Raw genomic sequence first — 25,813 nt, forward strand, 5'->3', positions numbered from 1 at the left:
TCACATGCTGTAGGATATTCTGAGAAGACATTCCATCTCTGTTACTAGTGTTGATAGAATTTTGCTGTATCAGGAGACATTGAGGAGAAAGCACTTAAAAACACCTGGTAACACTAAGACATGGTCCCAAAGCAGTTGTTCAACTCCTGCTCAGAAGTGGGTGAAATGTGTTTTTGAACTTACTTCCCTCATTCCAGGTGGACATCCTAATTAGAGGGTTCTTCATGGAATGGAGAGCAAAATTTCTTACTCTGGTGTGCCTGTTAAGGAAAGGCAGCAAAAATAACAATCACAGGATTGTTTCAGGAAAAGAGTCACCACAATAAACCTTCCCAATTTATCTCAAGAACCTGTGTAGCACAGGTGAACTGAAACAAGAGGTACTCAAAAAACCCTCATTACTTCTTAAAATACAGAATATGAGAAATGCCTTTGAACAGATGAAACTGACTGAGAGAACTGTGCAAACAGGAACATGGCAATGCAATAGAAACAGTATAATGGTTAGCAGAAAATATTTTGACAGCTTTTTCTAATAAGTTTTCCTTTTTGCAGCACAAGGAAGGTAAAACTTAAATTTTTTTTAGGTTTTCATGTTTGTTATGTGTTAAAAGCCTCACTGAATTGAAGAATCCCATCCCATATTTTGATAGTTTTAAAAATAAAATTTGAAATAGCTAACTTAACTGTGGCCTGTTGTCTAGAAATAATATAAGGATTTATAGCAATTTTTTAAGTCCTACTTTCCAAGCTGACTTAAAAGTTACAGAGTATACACAATGAGTAATAATGGTGCATTAGGTGAAGGGAAAATAAAATCTAGTATGTTGGTCAAAAGTTTCTGGACTGCTCAATTGCTGATATGCCTAAAACTGACTCCATTTTAACTAAATCCAGTTCAGGCTCTTTTTATTGATACAGAGAATGCCTACATTCATTTCTATTGCTTCTACTCCTTTAAGTATCTTTTTTTAAAAAATTCTGGATATTCAACTGAGCTGTTTTCAATGAAAAAGACTAGAAACACAGGAAGCTGAAGTTTCCAGCTTCAGAACAGGTGAAATTGCAACCCTGTCCCTATGTTGTCCTGCTCATGAACCCTAGAAAAGCAAAGGCATAAATTAATTTAATCCATATAACTTTTTTTTTTAACTTTTGTCTCCCTTCTTTTTAGCCCAAGCTACTGAAAGAGTAGAAAATTCTGTAAACATGAAGTGAAATTATCCCTTTTAATATAGTGTCAGGTGGAAGACAGTACTTACCTGTAAAGCTAGACAAAATACTTCTGAAGAAGGTAATTTTCCAGGAAAATATTAACCATTCCTTAATCCAGTCACTAACCTCGTTCAGCATACTTTCAAAATGGTGTTTGAACTTCAGGGAGATAGTAATTTGCAACAACAGATGCACATGTAAATATTCAATCCATTTATTGTGGAAACACTGAAGACACAATATAGCTTTAACATATTCCCACTGAATAAGTACTAATTTAATCTGAACTCACAGTGTTTATTGTGGAACTGCTGCAGACACAAGAAGAGATTTAAACACAGTTTAAATCCACCATCAGAGAACATGACACTTCAAGGATGGCCAAAACAAAATGGCTCTTAAAGCTAAAAAGAAGAGGCAGATGCCATTTCCTAGAAATGAAGGACGGTAGGCTCCACTGGAGCAGCTTTAGTACTGGGCTTTTCTTTTGGATTGGTCGTAAATGAAAAACCCAGAACCCAGTGATGTTTCTTTTTTACCTAATGCTCCAATCCAGGAATCTTTGGCACAGGAATTTTCCTTTGCTTTGTGGCTACAAGATTATTCAGCTGTTTGTTCTTAACAAGGCCACTGCTTTCATACACTTCATTTAATCCTACTGTGAGGCATTTAACTGTGTGTTGTGCAAAGAATGCTCTTGAGTGTCAAATTCTGTCTTGGTAGGAGACTAACAGCACCAGGTTATTGCACTAGTTCTGTTTTACTCTAGCTTTATCAGACTAACAAACAAGGCTGCTAAAGAAGAGAACTGATTTTTCTCATTATTTGCTGGCCTTATATTTCTTTTACACTGATGGGCTGACTAACATATCTACATGCAAGAGGAAAGAATTCCACTGCATCGATTTAAAGAGACAAAAAATGAATTGCAAACAAAGTTATTTTAAGGTAAACATGCTGATATTCTATTTCTAGTTCACTCTTGTACTAGATTTAAACCACACAGCTGGACTGCTACCTCTTTGCAGAGATGAATGAAAATAAGGCCTATTTAAAAAAAGCTGTACTACAGAGGACACATAGCTTATTCTGTCAGTCCAAATGGTACATTTACTTCCTCACTGCTGTGTATTAGTTGTGAAGCTGTATTCATTAAACAGGGAATGTTTATATATTCAAAACTTGTGAGTAAAATAGAAGTAAATCCTGTGTACATTTCTTAGCCATCATCGAAACACTGACAAAATAAAAGCCTTAAAAAATATTGTAGAAAACTAGAGATCTTCTACACTTTTAAATAGCAAAAAACTATTAATCTCATAATGGAAATTGAAACACGTTTTTTTGGTACAATTCTTTGCATGCCATTCCTCCTTACAGTGCTACATAATCATTTTACTTTTTCCTCTCATTTCAGTATCAATAAACATCTGCCTACACATTAATTCAGAAAATATTAATTAAAAACTAGAAAGTATTGGAGCCTAGCACACTGATTTAAAAAGTCTCTGTTCATATGTTTGATATCACGTCCCAGCAAAAAACTTTTATATTTAATCCAAGCAGTTTCTTGTTAGGAAATAGCACACACAGGATGTCAAATTATTTTCAATACAAAAGATGCACACATAAAATAGTGTAACTTAATAGCTCTGAAGACTCCTAGGCATCAGTAGGGAAGGCACTTTTCCGGTCACAGAATTTTAAGCACACTGGGATTCAGCACAGCTTTGGTATTTCAACGTCTTCAGTTTCTATGCAAGCGATATCCACTGACTGCCCAGTCCTGAACTTCTCCACTTGCAAATAATGCAAAGAAAATCGCTCCAAATAGATTAATAGAGGCAGCAATATAGAAAACCGTCTGCCATTCTCCCACAGTATTCTGTCAAATGGGGTAAGGAAAAAAAAGATGCAGTCAATTTGCAGCTCCACACTCAAGAAAAAGTAATTTCAAAATCGACGCTACATGTCTTGCCTATTTAAATGTAAATGCCATTCAGCATGATTTCATAGCAACATATAAGGATTATAAACATAATGGATGAAATTATCAATATAGTCAACTTCAGTTTAATAATATAGCTTACACAAATAGTCCTATCAGAATTGCATTACACTCTCTGGATCAGTTTATTATCTGAGATGCAGAACCACCAACGTGAACTCAGAATGTTACTGTATGGGGAAACACTACCTTGCTTTCAGGTCCTGTGATCCAAGAGCTGAAGTTCCCTGTGCTATCCAGTAAGCTATTCTTAATGACAACAATTCCAGAATCATAAGCTTTTTAGTCCAAACAAGGTAGCCACCTTAACTCAGATTTCAAGAGGAATCCTCTATGGTACTCTGTGGTACTTAAGAAAAGTTCCAGATGACTACTGTTACAAACCTGTAAATGATCCTACTACAAAAACAGAATACCAGAAGAGTGCATTAATATGGGGGGGGAAACTAAAACAAACAAAAATACCCCCAAACAACCCACTATTTAAGATGTCTGGAAGAACTAATTTTATTGGAATTATGTATTAATGAATATTTTTCGATTTTTTTTAGGAAATCCTTAAAATTATCTCCAACTCCAAAAATTCAACTCTATCAATAAACTTAGTCCTCCCATCTCCCTTTCTTAAAAAGATTTTAGAATAATCCATACAGTTCATTAAAAAATAGTAATCAAAAACTCCTCACTCCCTTTACACAAATCATTCTTTGACTAAACCATCTTGGAAGTCAAATCTAACACTAGAATCTAGTTTCTCACTTATCTGAAAAATGCTGACATTATAACTCAGCAACTCACGTGAGAACCTAATAAAAAAAAAAACAAGCATGAACTTGTCCTAGTTTGATAAAACAATGCCACAACTGTCTCATCTAGTTGGCATTTTATCAGAGCTCTACTGTGATCAAAACATATTAATTTTATTCATAGAGAATATAAAGGGTGAGTCATAAAATTTTAAAGTCCTACACAGGTCTTTGACTTTACCTATATTTTCCTGATCAGAATGAGAACAAAAAAGGCTAGGAATTAAGTAATTCACAGCAACAAAATAATACGACTTACATGTGTAACTCAGGTTTCATTTAATGACTGCAAATGTGAGAAGACAGACTTTCCATTCAATTGAGACAAAAATATAACAACTGAAAAAAATAGCAAACAGACTTACATTATGAGTGAGGTTTTTGGCAATAACTGGCCCCACCATTCCCGGGATAGTAGCAAAAGAATTTGTGATGCCAAGGAGAATTCCAGCATACCTGCAAGAGAAGTTGTTAGTGCTGCTTATTAACTTGTCCTGCTTATCAATCATGGAAATGATTTTGTCTAAGCTGATCACATAGGCCTTATCTTGATCACACATACAAATTAAAACAAATATTCCAGTGGGAGTTATTTGCTTTTATTCTAGTAATAACTCAGTGACATTTGGTACATACATTTTTAGGGACATGGTTGGACTTGGCAGTGTTAGGTTAATGGTTGGGTTTGATGATCTTAAGGGTCCTTTTCTACCTAAATGATTCTATATGTCTCTATTTTCCAGAGGCTAGTTATGGAATTTAACTTAAATTGCTCATGGTTTTGCTCAAGATCCATAATCCAAACCCACATCCCCTTTGTTAAGTCACAACAAAACTGTCTGGAATGGAGCCACTGGAGCAGTTAGAGAAGACACATTGCATGCCTTGAAGTAGAAAGACAACAAGGAGTATGACAGAGTGCTGTTCGGCAACAATAAGAGTTGGTTCAGGTTTCATTGCTAAAAACTTGTGTGCCAAAAAGGTAATCAGTGTGGCTGGATATCTCCACCTACACTACAGAGTGTATATTCCAAAGACAGGAGTTCAGAGTGCTGTGGTAGTCCTTCCCTTCAGCTTTCTGTGGGTCAAGGCCAATGGGAAGTGGGTCCGACTAAACAAGTTCTGCTGGTTACTGTTCCTGCAGCTCCATTCTGAGGCTTCCTGTTCCATGAACGTGCTGCTCTATCACACACAAATGTATGCCTATGCACCAGAGGCCATAAAAACTTGCTGGGAAAACCTGGTAACTTGCTTAATATCTGAGTCCCAGCACCTTATCTCTAAGTGATTAAAGATCTCCCTCACAGGCATGTTGCAATACCAAGAGTTTGAAACTACCACAAGTGCAGACTTGTGAAGGAGATCGAAAAGAATTAAAAGCCAGACATTCTACAGCAGAGTTTGACCTTCCAGCCACCAGAGCACAGCCTCCTGTGGTTCAGATTGCCAAGGTGGATTTAGTGGCTAAAGAATCATAGAGGATACTAACAATTGCAATTCACCACAGGAGAAAGGAGTCATCTCCCGGTGATTATCTTAGGCTGTTTAGCAGAGTAAATTATGTCCTTACCACCTTTAACGTAACAGAAAAATAATTTCATCTCTAAAGAGAAATGTATAGTTTTGAAATTTTATTTACCAAAACAGGGGAATTCAACCATACATCATTGTTACAAAAGGCTGCAGTGTGTATTCATTCCAATGATATTAGAGAAACATGTTTTTTTCCTCTGAAAAGGAATCAATTATCTAGTTTACTAGTTGATTTTTTGCTTGAAAGTCAATACTACATATTGGTTTAGAGCATGGCAATGTATTTTAGACTGAGATCCAATGCTTTAGTTAAAACCATCTTTATTTCTTATAAACATAGCATGTAGTCTTCTTATCTTGGAATGTGTTTTAGAATTAATAGGCCTTTATGAAGCTGAATGTTCAAGTGTAACAGTTTCCCTTAGGAAAATAAGCACATGTAGCAAAACTCCTTTGAAAGCCTTTAAGTAGAACCAAATGTACTGTCTTCGACATGCTTAAGTACTACAATGCTGCTAACGCATACTTTCAAAACTAAACATAGTTAAGAGTTTCCCTGGTAGCCAAAGATCTTTGGCAACCAATTGTTGGCTAAATGCCTCTGTTTATGCCCAGTGTTTCTGACATAAGTTGCATTCTTGATAATGCTTGCTGTTTGATGCAGATAATTGCAATGCCACTCCCTCAGCACAGTCGAGACTCCCATGTGAAAAGGGAAAAAGCAAAAAGTGACATGTCTGTAGAGCAAGACCAACAGTAAGCTGTTGGTCAGGTTCTAATGGCATAGTGGAATACCCAAATATAAATCAACTTGCAGAGCAGTCAAGTAGTAAAATCAAGAGTAAAAAAAACCAGACATATGTTTAGTGGGTAGCTGAGCCACATGAATATTACAGAAGCTCATGGTAACAGCAATACTAAAATTTGTAATAATGGAAAGGTACTGATGTAGACTTAAAGAGCTAAAATAGAATAGATTTTCCTCACAAGAACAATCGTGTCTCCCTCCTGTCCCCAACTCTCCCCCCAGTTCAATACACTGATAGCATAATAAATATATGTTAGAAATCAAGAACACATAGCAGATATTGTTTTTACTGGAGTGTCAGTATTTTCATTCACTTCTTTCCTGTGAATATAATAATGATTTCTTTGATATAATGCAAGTTTTAGTAGCAAAAAGAGACGCTTTGCTATTCTAGCTAGCATACCTTTAACCGATCAGAATGGACATTTATGTGCATATTGAGACTGCTTTGAATCACTTTGGGTTATTCTAATATCTTTCTAAAGATAAGAAAAACAAATTAAGAAAAATAAATATTGAGTTCCAAGTAAACTCTTAACAGAGTTTTCTTCACAATTTTATGCAAACTCCATTTTTAGCTTTCTACAATTATGTCAAGCATTTCCTTGAAATTGTAGATGTCTGCCTTGACCATTTCATCCAACAAAATTCAGACAGTTGCAAAAAGTTAAGTAAGGAGGGGAGGAGGAAACACAGCCTTCTTTTTCTTCTCATATTAGATGGTTTTTTGCATTTCTGTATTTGAAGAAGTTTTTTTAATATGACCTTTGTTACAAGGACATGCTTTTTTCCTTCTCAGTCCCCATTTGGACAGATTTACCCTGAATTAAAACATGCATGTGCTGAACAGAAAATCACTGATTTCAATAAAACAGCACCCACCCAATAAAACAGCCATTAGAGAAAGTTTTCCCACATATGCAGCCGTTTGCCTCTAGAGGCAATGCCAGGCCAAAGTCCCTGAACTACCGGCAAGTAGTTTTGCACCCATAATCAATATGCTCCCTTCTGCCTATCTGAGAGGGAAGAAGACCCAGAAGAACTTGTTTAGTGTAAATGCAAAGGGAATAAAAGTAGGACTTTATCAAGGGCAGGAGGAACAGAGCAGGATTTGGTCAGTGGGATCAGCAGCAGTTCACATGGGGAACCTAACTATGCCTGCTGACATGCATTAGCATTGTGTAACATCATTTTCTTCTTGTGTCTTTTTTCAACACGTAAAATACTCTGTATGCTGTCATGTACAAATTTACTCTTGAAACAAACACATTTGAAATGCAAAGTGAAGTATCTCAAATTAGAAAACATACACAACATCCTAGTTTGAGAAACCTCAGCCATCACCTGCATACAGAAGTTCCTCGTGTGTATGCCTCACAGAGGCACACACTACTGTTGCATGGTTTCCTTTTTCCTGTCACAGCTCTGTTGCGTTCTGTGCATAGGATAAATGTTAACTCACTTAACAAGCACCATTTAATATATTTTTTTGGAAATTAACTGTTGTGGTTCTGCAAAACTAAGTTTGAAATTTGAAAGTTGTCTAATGGCTCTGTAACACCCCAGATGCACTGCTTTAACTGCATCTTCTAAATTTGTAATTCTATGTGATTTAAAACAAAGTGCATCACAGAGCCTATTCTTACTTTCAAATTTTATTCATAGTACAAGCTGTTTATAGCTGGCCACTGACACCTCCCCTCTTGCTTGCTACCTAATCTCACCTGTCAAGATTAATTGGGTTCCCACTATTTCACAGCCATTTGTTAAATGAAAACTTGTCCATCATTGTGGACATGACCACCATCTTTTTGATTGCCAAAGCCTGGACACCACCTTCAATTAGGACCTGAGGTCTCCCTTATAAGTGGTCTACATCTTCAGAACTTTTTATAAGTAACATTTTTATAAAATGCTTTTTCTTTCTTCACTTACTCTTGAAGTCTCTTCATTTTGCACATTAACACAGAAACACAGTCTTCTTTGGACAGTAAGTCATTTGACCCTGTTCATATCTAAGTGCTACCACAAATAGATAAATGAAAGACAAAGCAAAATACTTGACTTTTGCCAGTGAAAAGAATGCTTATGTGCACTTTCAAAAGAATATATATGCATCCATAGTCTTTGGGAAACTGATGGATCTGTCAGATTCTGAATTTGTAACACAATGCAGATATTACAGCCCGAAGTCTTAACTTTCCATTCTTAAAAATTAGTCATTTCAGAGCAATTGCATGTACCTGATTTGTCACCTACTGACGACAGGTCACTTACTAATAACAAGATTTGATTCCAGTGTATAGAATGTTTTCCAAATGCAAATAATATACCTGTATCACAGCGCTTAAATATGGTAATGTTCATGCTAAAGATTGATAGCTCTGATGGAAAAGTTTAAAGGAACAAAACACTTAACTGTATTCTGCTGTTCAAAAAACACTGTGCATATTAAGATCATGAATCAAATAGGAAAAAAATCTAGCAAGTATAATTCCAGGAATTATATCATTTATTACTGCAGGATAAAAACTGGAATGATTCTAAACTGTTGTTTATATTATATCCTCTGCCAAAGTTGCACTTTTTGCAAATACAGTGCTTAATACTGTAAACCTAAGTAATTGTCAGTGTTGACACTCCAGGTCTGTATAGCACATGGTCCATTGTTACATTTCCAAGGCACCCCAGCAATGCATTAAAAAAAAAAAAAAGAGGAAAAAAAAGAGAGGGTCATAAATGTTTCACATGCACTACCAATAGCTTCAGCAATACTCACGAAGGTGCTATGTCCAGGTGGTTGATGCTGTAGCCAGATGTACAAAATCCTCCTAGTGTTGTCGATATCGTCACAAATGCAACAGCCAGTGCATAGTTGCAGCCTATGAATCCAGCTGCTACTAAAAACAACGCAGGTCCAATCATTCCTGTAAGACAGAAATCTTCCAATCAATGGACTTTTACCACAAGAGACACTGTGCATACATTTTCCATACAACTTCCACTGCCCCCTGGCGTACAGAACACGGCTCTGCACCGCACATGTTACAATGGGACAGTAAAGGATCATAAATGGTTTGGGTTGGAAGGAACCTTAAAGACCATCAAGTTCCAATCCCTCAGCCATGGGCAGGGACACCTTCCACTAGACCGGTTGCTCAAAGCCCCATCCAGCCTGGCCTTGAACACTTCCAGGATGGGGCAGCCACAACTTCTCTGGGCAACCTGTTTCAGTGCCTCATCATTCTCACAGTAAAGAATTTCTTCCTAATATCTAATCCAAATCTACTCTCTTTCAGTTTAAAGCCATTCCCCCTTGTCCTATCACTACATGTCCTTATAAAAAGGAAGAGCAGATGGGTTGCAAACCTACTGCTGTCTCAGGAAACAGCAGACATATAAGAAAAATTCCACTCTAGCTGGAAAGAACAAACTTGAACTACATAAAAAAATTAACAAAAAACATCAGATACTGAAAATTACTTCACAAATTAGTTTCATTTATTGTTATAAATAAATTGAAGCTACACTGACACTGGTAGGCTAACAGTGCACAGTGAAGAAATTACCCGCATTTAACTCTCCAAGTTTCAGGAACAAACACTGACTTCTTCAGTTCATAATAAAGTTGAGCTGGAAGAGTTCATACAAATACATATATGTATATATGCACATATTTCTCCTGCAGGTACATTCTATAATTAGCTTTATTTCATGTTTACAAAATCTGAACACCTGGTATATCTATGCCAGAGCCTTCTGCACAATGTAGAGACTCCAGGCTAGCTTGAGAGATACTACATTGGATACTGGAAATAGTTTCTCAGCCACCATGAGCTAACACATGTTGCTTTCTGTCTGCAGCAACTTTGGTACCCATTTCCCAGTACCAGAGCCCATTTACATGCCCCCATAGTGACCTCTGTAAACAGCTCCAAGTACGTGCTTTTGTTGATGAAGACAACCTAAGTCCTGCTTTTCCTAACACAACAACATGTTTCCTCTTGAGTTATACATACATGAGTGTGAGGCCCTGTAGTAAACTGAATCAACCAAATGGTGTAGGCTTAAAACAAACAAATAAACAAAATGCCTGAGAGTTTGCTATAAGAGCTGCTTTAAAGAAAGCAATTGAATCAGCTGAATTGAGAAGAAGCAAGGATGGCCATACATCAAACAGGCTGCAACCTGAGTGGATCCTGTGCCTAATCTCTCTTTTTTTAAAAAAAATTTCTTTCTCCTGCCCTCTCTTTTATTCAGCAATCAACTTCTCTTTCCTAAATACAGCCATTTACCTGCGTTCATTAAAAACCCGATCTTGTCAATCTGTTGGTGATTTCAGATCATTGCTCCTTCAAATTAGCCAAGACCATTTTGGATTCTATTTGGTCTTCTTACCCTGTAAATTTTGCAAGTGTATTCCTATTCAGTTACTTCAGTCTCATATATACAAAACACTGAACAGCACAGAGTTGAGAATGGGCTCATGTAGAACAATATCCTGGGTTAGTCTGATAAACCTTATTTGATAACAAGGTTTGATTCTGTCAAGCAATTATCTCCCCTTTTATGGTGATTTCACCTCACCATTTATTTCATCGGTTTGCTTGTAGTAATGATGTACCTAAACAAAGCTTTTGGCAATCTCTTATCGTTCTCTTGTCCAAGAGACCTACATTTCATGGAAAAAGACAGGATTTGCTCTTGACACATTAATGTACAAATAAAGCTGCCTCTCTCAAGCCATGCACAATGCTGCCTCATTTCACAGCAGAATGTCAGACTACTCTCCCAAGCCCTGTATCTTCCCTAGATTGTTATTCTTATTATACGTTCCAAGTGATGACAGTTGCACCTACCTATTAGAGTAAAACATTTGCGAACACAAACAGTGGAGAAGTTCTGTTTTTCCCGTAAATAGTCAGCAATTTGCCCAGACAGAATTATACACAACCAGCAGCCAAAATAAGGTAGGGCAGACAAAAATCCATTCTGTTAAGGAGATTAAAAAAAGACTGTTTAAACACAGAAATGACAAATCAATATGCTGAAAAATCCCTTGTGGTACAACATTAACTGAGACTGAACCAGAGATGTCAAAACCACCCATCCACATAATTGTTATTGGTATCACAGAAGAGAGAAACCTATGGAAACAAAAAGCAAAGCACATTAAAATTACCAATGTTCGAACTCTCCATTGCATGACGTAATCCACAACTACCAATGCAGACAGACAAAAACCTCAAAGGTTTAAATCAGCAATAGGGTTCAGGAAAAAGAAAACTGCAACTGAAGGTATCCTGTGGACATTAACCTGATCATGAAAGTTTCCAGAAACACCAATATCAAGCGAGTTACTAAAGTAAGTGGAAGCTGGAAATATTCAGAATTTTGAAAACTTTACAGAATCTCTGGGTTTTGTCCTACTATAAGTCTTCCACATTACATTATTCCATATCTATCTGCTGAAACATCTGATGCTGGCTGTAAGCAGAGACAAGATACAGAACTGGCACTTTCAATAAGATCTAGGCTGGACATCCCATGACCCCAAAGCAGAGCTATTATTCATGACCTGACATTACTTGCATTGAAGTCACCAGTTAATTCCCATTACTTTAAACAAGTACTGCTTAGAGACTTCTGCCTGATTCTGGATGTTTTTCTGATGAAGGGAAACAGAAGATACTACTAAGCTGCATATGCTTACAGCCTTTCCATACAATTACAGATAATTACTAACAACAGAGCTATAATTTGACCTAATCTGTGATTAAAAAGAAGTATTTGAATAGAAATACTATAACCTTTGTACACTAGGATGAGATGTATATTTGTCAAGAAATGAAAGATCCCCTAGGAATTTTAATTTGAAATGAGACCAGAAACACATCCCCAGCTGAAGCCCACTTTATCAGCATTCACACATGCTGCCTGTTGGGTTTCAATGCTCAGCTCTCAAAAACAGTAAATAAAATTTTGCAAAAGAGAAGATGATCTCAGAAATTAAAAAACTACTTTTTTGAAGCACTATTCAAAGACACAGCATTATTTTTAACCAATTCCTTTATTTTAGTAAGGAAACTGATGGACCATAGAGTAGCAACTGTATAATATTTTAAACATATTTTCCATCTAAATGTGTGGCAAAAAAGTTAGTCCAAGTATGTTATGCGAGCTTTTTTTAATGTTCACAACAGCCAGTACTCTAAATCACTCCTAAAAGAAGAAACATAACTCAGAGACATAGGAAACCACAGCAGAACCTGTTACCATTTAATGCAACTACATTTTACAAAACATATGTAACCGAGAGCTGTGGTAGCAAATGACTTTCACAGGTATTCCCTGAAGAGGCATAATAAGGAACGCAACCAGCAACTTCACTTTGTTTTTTCCAGCCATTTTTGCAGCTTTCCCTACTGCAACCTTTTTTTCTAATGCCAAGATTCCCCATCTTCTCCTCTCAAGATTGCTGGCACCACCTCTTTCTTGCATGGCATGCATTTTCTGTTTGCTCTAAACCAGTCTCACATGTTAAACCAGGAAAAGACTATGTGAAACTTCTTGAAATTTCTGAGCACCTTTTTACTTGAGCTATAGCAGTTTCTCCAGGTAAACATCACCCAAATTGTCCCATTAAAGACAGACCAGTACAGTCAAGTAATGGCTATAAACAATAATGTTCTACCTCCCCCACCCCATAATTTTTCCCTGGTAAATAATTTTACTTTTAAAAATTTCCTTGAAAAGCACTATATCTGGACCTTAAGTTGTTTTGTTTTGTTGTTTTGTTTTGTCCTTTTTACCTCAGTAAGAAAAGACATTTTACCTCTGCTGCTCATTGGGGAAACAAAGTGACAATTTGGAAAGTGATCCAAATTAGAATGAAGCTTCCCTTGTCCCTTTCTCTTTCCCCCAACCCCCCTTCTTAAACTACTTTCAAAAATGCCACTTGTCCAATGGTTTCCTTTGTTTGACTTTTCTTTTTTAACTGGAAATGTTTTCCTTTATGAGTGAGCAAAGGAGTACATAGTATTTCAGAGAAGGGTATAAAATCTGAAGCAATCACAGAAATCATGTAACAGGGAAAAATATTTTTACAGTTACTGTTTCAAAACAGAACAGTTAAAGACCTGTAACATGTGTCTTCAACCAGAAAAATTAGCTCAAAAGCTAGGACTAAGCTAAATGTCAAATAAGTAAAAAAAGTGGACATTGTAAGGCAGGCAACATTTTTGATGTATCTGCTTAATTGTGTGGGGTTATAACTTCCCAGCTATACATTTACATTTCAAAGTTCTTAAATGGGTTCCTCTATTCTAAACAGCAGGAAGATCTCTGCTGTTTAGTTTCTTTAATTCAGAAAAAAGTGATTATATTCATATTTATCTCACCTCCTGTGCATCAAATCGCAGGATCTCCTTCATGTATGTGGGCAAGAGTGTAAGAAGTGTATAGAAAGTCCAGTTATAAGAGAAGTGTGCCACAACAATAGCCCAGAGTGGAAGGGACTTCAGCATAGGTCTCCAGGGAACAGATTTCTGTGTAGAAAGCTAGCAAGCAAGAGACAAAGAGAAGAGAAAAAGCAATCATGACACTGATATGAACATTTACTAAATACAGTGTTTTGATGCTACCTGAATCTATGCTGATAATCCATTCTGAGAGGCACAAAATGAGTCTCAGTTGATCCAAGTTATTAGCAATGAATTAATTACTGTGTTCAGTTCACAGTGAAGGTATACTAATGTGTGCTACTGCTCTGATATTTACTACTGCAAAGTAAACCAATTACTATTACATTTCATAATCAGAATTTCTAGAAGTACACCTTCCCCTGTTGAAATTTGATGCCTGCTGCTTTGACTGTAAATCATTAAATATTTAGTCACCCCTCAGGTGTTTACTTAGCTGAATCTTTCTTACTCAATCCTAAATATTAATTTTGATCTCTCAGCCAGCTTCACTGTCTGTAAATATATGTCCCCAGTCAAAGGAATAAACTCTTATGTACACTTTAGGAACTGGCTCATTAGCATTTTTTCTGCAAACAGTAATTTCTTTCTTACTTGAGATGACACATTTAAAAAAAAAGTTGCAAAATATTGTATTGCAAATGTTAAAGGCATCATACAGGTTTGGATGTAGTATGAAGTGATAGATCTGAGCTTTTTTTAAATAAAAAGCTTTTTAAATAAAGCACCACAACAATGTCTGTAACACAAGACATTATTGCAAATGCTTTGTTTGATTATTGATTGTTTCTCAGTTATACAATTGTGCTGGTTTTTTTATATTTTCTGTTTGAAAAATTCTGCTTCCATCTCAGGTTAAGAATGTTATTCTAAACATAAACAGAGCATGATGCTAATGACAATATTTGTGGTTTATGTTCTGACTTAAGTAAGTCTATACTGAAATGCTGTACCTGATCTTTTAGAGAAGACAGTATATATTCTCTTTCAGCATGCGAAATGCTCCTGTGAGTTTCTGGTGTATCACTAACCAAACACATCCAGAAGAACCACCATAATACTCCAAGGGCACCTATTGTTGGGAAAAGATGGGTGAAGAGATAGAAATAAAAAAAATAAGCAATTAGAATGAAAGAATGGATATCACCGACTCTCAAGATGATTTAGTCAGTGTTTTCTCAATACTCCAATATAATTTTAATGAATATTATTTTTGTATCTACCTAGAAACACTAGTTCCCCAAAGTGGCTTAACAATCCACATGTAGAGATAATATACAATGAAAATGACTAAGCAGAATTTTTTCTTCTGGTTTTTTTTTCTTTTTTCCCCCCCTACTTGAAGTGCTTCATACAGCAAGAAAGTTGCATACACATACATAATTGCATTTTTATCAGTCACATGGAACACAAAGGATATGGCTCACCCAAAGGAAATAAAAATTCATATACTTTGAGCACATACACAGAATACCACTACATACAGTTTAACTGATGTACCAATCATCCTTTTCTTCCTTAAGCCAACCCCAGAATTGTCATTTAAAAAAGATAACTTTTCAATAGTCAGTCCAAATTAACTGCATTTTTCTGTAACTGTAACATTTTAACTTATTTAATTTTGTTCAATTTTTTGATTTGAATAGTTTTAATTTATAAAAAATTTGAGGTGGTTTTGTTGAGGAAAGTGTACCCCTTGTCTTTTATTCCAATTCTTCCTTTCCCATGCAGAATACGAAATGGCTCAGACATATAAATAGACTTGTAAAAAGCATCAGTTCATTCTATAACATGCTGTTAAAAACTATTTTCTGTTTGAGCTTCTCGTAGAACATGAGTCACAGCAAACATGCTATGCCTTGCATTTTGGGCATTCCTTCAGGGTTCCTGTGACAGCTCGAGAGAGATTTTCCCCAGTTTCCATTTTAAGTAGCAGTAGCTTTTCACACGTTCTTTCATTCAGAGAAGTTTATTCCTGGGATTAAAGCTATTAATTCAATTTCACACTTCAGATAAGAAATTTGAGCCTGTTGTTTCCAAGGGATGGGAGAGTTAAGAGCATTTGACTTGTACCAACTTTTGTTGGTACAATAGACAGCTTTGCTCATTGGAACCAAGGCTTATATAGCCACTTACTGGAATCTACTTAGCTTTAAATATCTCTAATTGCCCAGAGGGAATAAAATAGCAACCCAACATGCTAAATAAGCTTCTAAAACTTAAAATAAGTTTAACAATATACAATGCTTTTCAAAAAGAATATGCATTGTATATTTGATAATTAAGAAAAATCAAAACACAAACTCACCAAATATGTAGAACACATAAACCCAGTTCATATAATAGCAAATTAAACCAGATAGTGGCAGAGAGACAACAGTTCCCAGCTGTGCACCTACCAGAAGAAAGCAAAACAAAGTGGAAAATAGTTAGATCCCCTATGGGCCCCTTAAGTATAAGTGGCACTTTATAAGTATTTTATTTCTCTGTAATAAATCATGCATAAAGATTTGTCACTACCACTAGAGGGTTACACTTTGATTTAAAGAAACATAGGCACAATAAGCTGCTTTGGCAGCTCCAAGCAAACTAGAGCCACAAAGCCCTAAGCAGCCAAAATTAGAGGGAAAGAGCAATAATAGATAAGCATTCTTGGTACACTTGTCTCCAATAAAGTGATGGCTTTAATACATCCAAACCAATGCAAATTAGTCAACTGGTATTGCTGCTAAACAAGAGAGAGATGATCACAGAATAATTAAGAACTTGAGGGTATAATATTTTGACTTAATATAATCAATTTACATTTCTTGTATCTCCTACTAGCTCCACAAAAAACAGGAATGCTAGAAACAAGAGCCAGAAGGCATCCATATATAACCAGCAGGTTCAAATTCCATGATCCCTAAATCCACAGGGTGTAAGATCAGGAAAGGAAGAAGGGAAAGAGGAACAGATTACAGTTCAGAAACAAGCCAAAAGCCAGAAAGAGGTATTCCTGTGCTTATAATGCAACATACATTTTGCAAAGGATGGTAGGTGTTTCCCTCTCCCAAATCTAAACCAGAAATCCAACTCATATTATTTACATATTATTATTATCATATTATTATTATCATATTATTTAGACGCTCTACTAGTGACAAACAGTAGATCTTGTCTCTTAATGTTAGTTGTATAATCAATTCTCCAAACCTAATCTCAAATCAGAAAACATTAGATTATTTCTATAGCCTGGCTACCTAGATTCTATCTTCATGGAAACAGTAATTTTTATTTGAGGCAGAAAGTTTCAACCACAAACAACAAAATCACATACATCATTCAAAATATAAATCAAAATAACTACACATAACCTCAACCATATTTTCTCAGAATATCAACATGATCATGATTAAATTAACCACAGACCACGTGACTGCCAACAGGGCAGAAAGAAAACAGTCTGTCAAGTTTACACAAGATGCCTTATCCACCCATGTCTGCTAACAGTTGGCTGTTCAGGGCCACAGACTCTTCTCACTAGGACATTATCATATAGCTTCACAAAATACAAAAGGACAGTTTAAAAACTCCCAACTGCTAAATGTGATAGAAGTCAATCCCAACTCTGTGCCCTCTGCTTAATTTGTGTGCTGGATCTCACTTCTTTTGAAGCAGATTTAATAAAGTACTAAGGCAGAAAACAGATACAGAAATTTAAAAAAAAAAGAGAGGAAATAAAAGTTTTCTGCTGCACTGGGGGGTGTGTGTTAAAGTATCTCGTTGAAGGGTCTCATGAGTGCCTGAAATAGCAAAAAGGAAGGAACTAGACCCTTGGCTAGAGGGAAGTGAGGAAATGTGAGGAAGAAAAGATTAAGGCTTCATTCCTCTTGTCACAAGTGAGTCACTAGACTGGCTTAGCTGCTTAAAAAACTGTAGCTGAAATTTACATGGTATAGCCCTGTCTTCTTGATGAACCCGAGGCTGAAAAGCTGTAACAAGTAATACTAACAAGAGTGAGCAAAGCAAACCATTACTTCATTAACTGAATGCAAAATTTGTCATCTGCAAAGAAATAATATCACTTTTGAGTAGCACATTAAAAAACCTATGTGTTTCACCTGCTCCACAAATACAGCATTGAGCAATGTGACTGACCACTAAGTCCCTAAAATGCAAAAATGCTCAGTGGAGATGGGCAAGAGCAATGTGACCATTAAGCTTGGGGAATAGCACACGGTGTGACCAACCATACCTCTCTTGCAAAGAGGCTGATTTTATCTCAACATAAAGGGCACCAGAGTGTGGCCTTTGTTTTAGATAAGCAGTTATGTCAGTTGAGTGGATCTGATGGGATAAATGAGTCACACCTCATTCCTTAAAAGTGTGACTGTCTCCCTGAGTTAGCCAGACCAACATGAGGGAAATTAATATGTGGGTCAGCCCAACACAAACTATAAAAGCTAAACAACTAAGAAAAGCATTTCTGAGAGAAAATAGACTCGAAAGCTGCCTTCAACTCAAACAAATATTGCAATTGATATATTTTGCTAAGTGTTAACTTACATTTGTACTGTACTTTCACTATATTCTGTATCACTCTGCTAAATCAAAAATCCTGTATAACATCAAATATCTTCAAACAAGTAAATTTGATATCAAACATTACATCTTCCAGGCATAGAATATCTAAGAGAATCTGGTCTGGGAGTATTGGACTTTAACAAGGAGCTCTTCCAGCAATACCTAGGACCTTGGACATTTTCTTCCCTATATTCCTCCAAAAACACTTAAAAAAAAAAATCCAAAAAACAACCAACCAAACACCTCTATCGTGTGACTGGCCCTTCTTTTTTGTTCCTAATATTAAATCTCTTTTCTTTACAGTATCTTCTATTAATCAGCTTCCCAGTAACTCTTTGCATCACTTTAAACCAAAGTTAGGCTGAAGTTTATATTTAGTTGCAGATCAATACCTTTTCTCAGAGTTGTAAAAGCCATGAGTAAATGAAGATAACCAACACAAAGCAAGACTTAATTTAACATTATGCTTTCTGGATTAAATGCTGATTAAAATTTACAATATAAATCCCTTTGATTTAAGTCAATCCTCCCCCTTACTGCAATAAAAATGTATAATCCCATTATCAGCGTGGGAATTTCTCACCTGCATATGAAATACTAAGGAGCTTGCTGCGTTCCAGTGGAGGAGCCCAAGAAGACCACATTGAATGCATAGCTGGGAAGGTAACACCCTAGAAAACATTTCAGTCTGTTGAAATATGGTTCAAAGCTTATTTCATTAAAAAGCAGCAATACAATCTATTAAGTTTGATGTTTATTAAGAAACTACTTATAAAAAGTGCGCAAGGCATGAAAATAAGAAGATAGAATAATTTCTCCTGGTTTTGATTCCGTATATAATGGAAAAGCATCAACAATACAAACAATAATGTTGTGAGTCCTGGTTTCAGGAAAATGGGAAGGGATAACTCTAGTTTTGACCCAAGCGTCCTTACAGACAAAACTTTTTCTTATTTGAAAAGCTTAGGCTAAAATATAGTGCAAATTTTTTAATTATTCAGAAAACCCCAAAACTAAGCCACTCAAAATTAAACAATCCATATACTACTCCATCATACCAACACCCACAGGGTCTAGTCACTAAAAGTCATTAATAAATTATTCAGACACATTTTCAAGTTACACAGAGAAAAAGTATTACCTCTCCCAGTCCTTCCAAGGCTCTGACAGCTATGAGGTAGCCAACTCCCAAGTTTGCAGCTAAGGGAGTAAGCAAGGTGAATACAGAGGTACCAAAGATGCCAAACCCCAGCAAAAGCTTCCCTCCAATTCTGCTTGCAAGATATCCTCCTGGAATCTGAGTAATGATATAACCATAGAAAAAAGAACCAAGGATCCATCCCTGAGTATCAGCATCCCAAGAATACTTTTCCCCCTACAAAGAGACAAAAACCAACAAAATGCAGTAAGTTCAAAATAACAGTTTTTCTGACCATATTTTATATAACATTGATCCATCATTTAGTCCTTATAACTGAGTTTCAAATTTTTTGTGGCCTATTCCCTAGGGTCTCCTTCCTCTACACACTTATATACTGCAATCAAAGTCATGTTAAAAGCTAATTCAGGTAGTTTACAGTCTGTACAGACATATCTAGACCAAGCATGAGAATCATCACAACATGAAATGTAATTTCTGAGTTCTAAGCAGCTTGGGATAGGTGACAGGTACAGACTACGCAGTCTGCCCGAATGCAAGTCCCACTTCTGTATCGCAGTGGGGACATTCTGTCACGATCTAGAAAATGGCTTTACCCACAGAAAATTTATGGACAGAAAGAACAAACAAGGAGATGAAGGTGCTTAAATTTAATATAAAAAAAGAGAGCAGTCAAGGACAGGATTCACAAGGATAGGTGGAATAATAAGTTAAGCACAACAGAGGGAAGATGAGTTTAGCAGACAAAGTAATAAAAATGAAGAGAATCAAAACAAGGAGTCTGCAGCTATAAAGGAAGTCAGCAAGAAGATATGGACTGCTGCCCAGTAAAGTGATTCTGAAGTTTGGGATCACTTCCAAAAGAAAAAATTTTAAGCATCTAAATGAGCAGCATAGATTTCACAGAGGCAATGAGACAGAATCTTCCCAAAAAGTTCACTGTTATAATTTTTGATAAATAATAAATGACCTCTAAACAAGCAAAAAAATGAAAGTAGAAAGATAGTAAGAGTGCCCAGTAATAACTTCAGCTATGAGATCTCTACAAGCCCAAATTCACAAAGTTGAGGGTTTTTTTAAAAGCTTTTTTTTATATCCAACAATTTAGTTAAGAAATGTGATTTTAAGAATTACTGGAAGGAAAGTCAGAGATAAATGACATAAAGACAAAAAACACAATCTGGGAAAGAGATCAAAGAAGTGAAACAAAAAATATTACATGTTAATTTGTAATGAAATTTCATGCCATTATGACTGTATGAAGAACAGGCAAATGTGGACATTGATATGAGCTCTGATGCAGATATAACAGTAACAGTTGATCACTGGCATATAAAACAGTGAGTCACAACAGATCTACAGGGACAGATTAGCCAATTTTTAAGGAATAGTACAGGAAGGAGGTACATAAAAAAACTGACCCTGAGCACTCCTAAATTAGTTAGTCATTTAAAGATAGTATTTTCATAATAGCTTTAAAAGAACCACTGGAAAGGCCATCCAGTAAAAAGTAGCCTGTTCTCTTGCCACCTAAGTATGATTCTATCTATCACAGACTTCCACCAAAACCACTTTTACAAGCTGCATTAGAGGACAGTATGTTTGAGACCTCACCGTTGTGTTGCGAGGAACATTTATGGTGGAAGAATGCTCTGGACACACATTGGAAGTCGCATTCTTTGCTAAGCTTGTGTTAGGTTCTACCATATCCACCAGAGCAACACTTAGGTTCACACGTAATGCATACAGGAGGAAGAACCCAAAACAGGCCAGGAGTGCTAGGTTGTAGCGAGCTGAGCAGCATGCAGGGACTGAAACGAGAGCAAATAAAAAATGTTTGTTTTAACAGAACCTAACAAAATAAGAACAAAAGAACAACTGATAAGCAGTTTTTACTAACAGTCTTGGAAAAAACAGAGAAAGGAGACAAGCTAATTTTTCTTAAGGGGTTTATTCAATAGGGGAAGTGGTTGAGTGTGGTTGGGAAAAAAATTTTAAAAAGTCCACTTTTGGACTGATGTGTAAAACAAATGTAATCTTGGTTTAGACAACTGGCAGTTACCCACACAAAAGCACGGGCTGCAGTGAAAGTCTACTGTGTGGTCTGTGGAAATGGATTTTGAAACACAGTTTCAAACATCCTCTCCAAAATACTGTAATACTTATTCAAAGTAGAACTTCACACTTAAAAAAAGCCCCAACCCAAATTAGTGGGAAGCCTGTCATACGCACAGAATGTCTCAAGAAAACAGATACTCTTAAAGTAGTCGTAAAGAACAGTCATTGTGATTCCAGGCTGTTTTCTAGGACAAGTCTTCCTTCTATAAGTTTGCTTATGAGGGAATATGCATTTGCTGACAGTTCCAAACAGACCAAACTACCAGAAAGGGGAATGGCAAATACTGCGGTAGCACTGTGAAACAGAACAGTTTCTCAGTTGTCCCTCTTGGCAGTCACCAAACAACGACAAAGGAAAATGAGTCTTAAGATTCAGCATAAAATGTGTGTTGTGACATTAAGTCGACTCCGCCAGCTATTTAAACACAGATATCAGACTTTGCACTGTAACACAGTTATTGATTTCCTTGTACAGTAGTACACAGCACCATTTGGCAAAGATCATAGTTGAGCTATAACAGTTTAGAGCTCTGCAGTTACTCTTTATGAACTGGGAATGCCTCAAACCTACTGAGTAGAAATGGCAAACTGTTGAGAAGCTACTTGAAGAACCTACCGGATTTACAAATAGTTAGGGGTTGAGTTTCCCCTCTTGTGAGGAAACTACGGTGCTAGACATCTGAAGCTCCAGGAAGGCTGGGGATCAGCACCTACAGATATTACATCAGTCTACAGTGATCTCATCTTCCTCTGACTATTCAGAATTCAAATGATGAATAGAACAAGTACATCTATGAACAACAGGACTGACTGGAGCTTCATCTGATACCACAGCATGTCACTTGACTGGATTCTCTAATCCACAGGAAGAAACAAAGAGCATGCCATGTGGTCAAGTTAATGTGATACTTTTCCCTTCCCAGTAACTTCCCTGAAAGAAGGAATGAGGCCATGCAATTTTATTTTTCAGTGGGGACACCAACAGAGCCTTTCTGCAAGACTGTTATTCATGAAATTAGTAGAACTTTCCCATTTTTGAAGTCTCTAACCCTGATGAACTCTATGTGAAGTTCATTATGGCTACACAAGTTGTTAAAATGACACAGGGATGTTGTATTTCTATGTTCATTTAGTAAATGAGTAATAAACAAGGCTATTGTATAAATATGCAAAACCCCTTCCAGACTTGCAGTATTGCAATCTTGCCTAGCAGCATTTGAAAAAGGCACACGGATTTTTAAATAAGAAGGAGAGCAGCCAAGATTTGATTGCTTACTTTAAAAACAATAGGCACCAAGAACAGGAAGTGCTTACTGCACAAAAACTAGTCAAGCAGCTTTGTTGTCCTTTATTGCTGTTTAAAAAGCAATTTGCCTTAAGTAGAAAATGTAATTTATAATAATAAATATGAATACAGGTAAAGCTATTTAATCATTCCACTTCTTGTACTTGCTGGGGTTAGACAATAATAACAGAAGGCTGAATAACACAGTGATGATGCAAACCATCCTTGGAAATGCAGATTAACTGGAAAATCCATTACTCTTCCTCTGTAAGATTCTCACTGGATTGTCTGGACAGTAAGCTCCACAAAACAGGTGTGTAAGAACTTAAGGTCAGTAATGTCAGATTTTTTTTTTCAACTGTAAATAGTTTATTATAAAAACCTAACAAACATGTTGATATGAAAGCCTGAAACAAACAGCTACTAAATTACTGCTTCCCTGTCATTCCACTAAGCGCATTTGCAATACCTGAGAATATTAGATCAGGTTAATAGAACAAAAGATTCAAGAAGATTCCAGATATATTTCAGTCACTCACCTCTTCAGGAGATTGGTACAATCAAAGAGACATAGACATGCAACTCCCCTAAAGTTTAAAGCAGGTAACCATCACGTTCAAGGTCTTACCTTGACTAGCAGTCTTTGGTCCTACGTCAATAGTTAATTCTGCCTTCAGGGGCATGCTTTAAAGTACTGTAGCTACAATGTAGCTATAACTGAACAAGATTCTTAAATTGCAGTTAAAAAGTAGGTCTGTGCTGCAACTTGCACAGCAGTTAAAGGAAGTTACTGGTCTGCTGTATTTTTCCTTGTGGGTGAGGTGAACCACCTCCAACTGGAGCCTGATGCATTGTGCAAACTTAGGAACATATTGCTTTAGTAAGACTTGAACTCAAATTTCTCTACTTCTGTCATTTTGTTAGCGGCTTCCCTTGATGCAGTCATACATTTGCTTAAGTAGATTAGAGCATCTTTGCACGGCATACTGAAGAAGCTAAAAATCTTTTTACCATTTATACATTGCGGGAAACAAACCAGCACAGACAACCACTAAACACGCAAGTTCTGTTGTCAAGCCCTGACCCCATAAAGAGCCTTCTCTCCTACAACTACATCCGTGCCTCCTTCCACCTTCCTTCTTCTCCATGGTTTCATAACAAGCAATTAATCTTACTCAAAACCTGCCTTAAAATGAAATTCTGCCACGACCTCGCAGTCTTTAACAGTCAGACGGGCATTTGGGCTGGAATTTCCCGCTTGTCTTCACTGCAAAGACACCAACCCGAAGGCAGGTGTGTGCGACAGCACTGCCTCTCCCCAGCCACCGACAGAGCGGCGACCGCTCTCAGGACGCGGGGTCGCGTCTGACCCGACGCCCCCGGGCCCGACCCCCGGGCCCACGGCGGCGCTCTCGGCCCGCGGCTCCATGGCAACGGGACGCTCTCACACAAGGGCAGCTGCCACTCCTCTCACCCGTGCCGGGCTGGGACTCCTTCAGCAGCGGGGTGCGGTCCTCTCCCTCCTCGGGCTCCATCTCGCTGCTGCTACTCGGACCGCGCAGCGCGCCCAGAGCCAGGGCGCCCGGCGCCACCGCTGCTGCCGGGAGCCCGGCCCGGCTCGGCTCGGCTCCGCTCCCGGCTCGGCTGGGCTCAGCTCAGCCCGGCCCGGCTCGGCTCGGCTCGGCTCCGCTCCTCGCCCGCACCGCTCTCCCCCGGCGGCGCCGGGCACCGGCGGCCACAGCCCCCCGCGGTCATGTGACGGGCACTGCCGGGCGGAAACGGCTTCAGCCGCAGCGCTGCGCTGCTGGCTGGCTGTCCCCGGCGGCCATCTTTAGTGAGGGCGGGCGCTCCTGCCCCCCCGCCCCTGTCCCGCTGACTGAAGGGGCCGCAGGGACGCGCCGACAAGCGGCCGAGGGACGGCGTCGCTGTGCGGGGTGTCCCCACTGCTGTGGGAGAAGTTTTACATATTTAGGGCAGATCTGATCAGGCGGACCACGTCCTCCCTTCCCCGGGCCGCCCAGCACACGAGCAGCGCGCGTAGCTGTTCCTCGGTGGAGGGGAGGGGTTGCTGGGTGCGGCTGCGCTGCGGCACCGTGGGCGAGGCGGGGAATCGTAGAATCATGGAATCATAGAATCAGGCGGATTGGAAAGGACCTTCGAGATCATCAAGTCCAACCCTTGATCCAGTACCGCTGCGGTTAGTAGACCATGGTACTGAGTGCCACATCCAGTCTCATCTTAAAAACCTCCAGGGACAGAGAATTCACCGCCTCCCTGAGCAGCCCATTCCAATGCCTGATTACCCTCTCTGTAAAGAATTTCTACCTAATATCCAACCTAAACCTCCCCTGGCAGAGCTTAAGACTGTGCCCTCTTGTCTTACTGATAGTTGCTTGGGAGAAGAGACCAACCCCCACCTGGCTACAACCTCCTTTCAGGGAGTTGTAGAGAGTGATGAGGTCTCCCCTGAGCTTCCTCTTCTCCAGGCTGAACAACCCCAGCTCCTTCAGTCTCTCCTCATAGGACTTGTGCTTGAGTCCCTTCACCAGCCTTGTTGCTCTTCTCTGGTCCTGCTCCAGCACCTCAATATCCTTCCTGAACTGAGGGGCCCAGAACTGGACACAGGACTCCAGGTGTGGCCTCACCAGCGCTGAGCCCAGGGAAAGAATCACTTCCCTGGTCCTGCTGGCCACACTGTTCCTGATACAGGCCAGGATGCCATTGGCCTTCTTGGCCACCTGGGCACACTGCTGGCTCACGTTCAGCTTCCTGTCAATCCAAACTCCCAGGTCCCTTTCTGCCTGGCTGCTCTCCAGACACTCTGTGCCCAGTCT

The 25,813-nt window shown here is 38.2% G+C and overlaps 1 protein-coding gene across 4 annotated transcripts; it reads right to left on the reverse strand.

The window, feature by feature from the left end:
- Positions 1-1,413: 1,413 nt before the first annotated feature.
- SLC17A5 (solute carrier family 17 member 5) lies at positions 1,414-25,017 on the reverse strand. 4 transcript variants are annotated; one of them, XM_051778044.1, is made up of 12 exons: positions 24,454-25,015; positions 21,191-21,387; positions 19,559-19,792; positions 19,001-19,088; positions 16,160-16,246; positions 14,805-14,923; positions 13,771-13,929; positions 11,230-11,362; positions 9,940-10,003; positions 9,150-9,297; positions 4,395-4,485; positions 2,964-3,100 (listed from the first exon to the last, which is right to left on the reverse strand). In XM_051778044.1, exons 1-11 carry the CDS (start codon positions 24,512-24,514, stop codon positions 4,396-4,398), a joined length of 1,380 nt encoding a protein of 459 aa, XP_051634004.1. In that variant the 5' UTR covers positions 24,515-25,015; the 3' UTR covers positions 2,964-3,100; position 4,395. The 4 variants fall into 4 exon arrangements, with proteins under 4 accessions (XP_051634003.1, XP_051634004.1, XP_051634005.1 ...); XM_051778043.1 differs by lacking the exon at positions 9,940-10,003 and having other exon boundaries at positions 1,414-3,100; positions 24,454-25,011; XM_051778045.1 differs by lacking the exons at positions 2,964-3,100; positions 4,395-4,485 and adding an exon at positions 8,389-9,017 and having other exon boundaries at positions 24,454-25,017.
- Positions 25,018-25,813: the final 796 nt, after the last annotated feature.

The sequence above is a fragment of the Manacus candei genome, unplaced genomic scaffold, assembly GCF_025592945.1.
Source record: "Manacus candei isolate 608988 ecotype Guabito, Panama unplaced genomic scaffold, ASM2559294v1 h1tg000011l, whole genome shotgun sequence".
In the NCBI taxonomy this organism is placed as follows: domain Eukaryota; kingdom Metazoa; phylum Chordata; class Aves; order Passeriformes; family Pipridae; genus Manacus; species Manacus candei.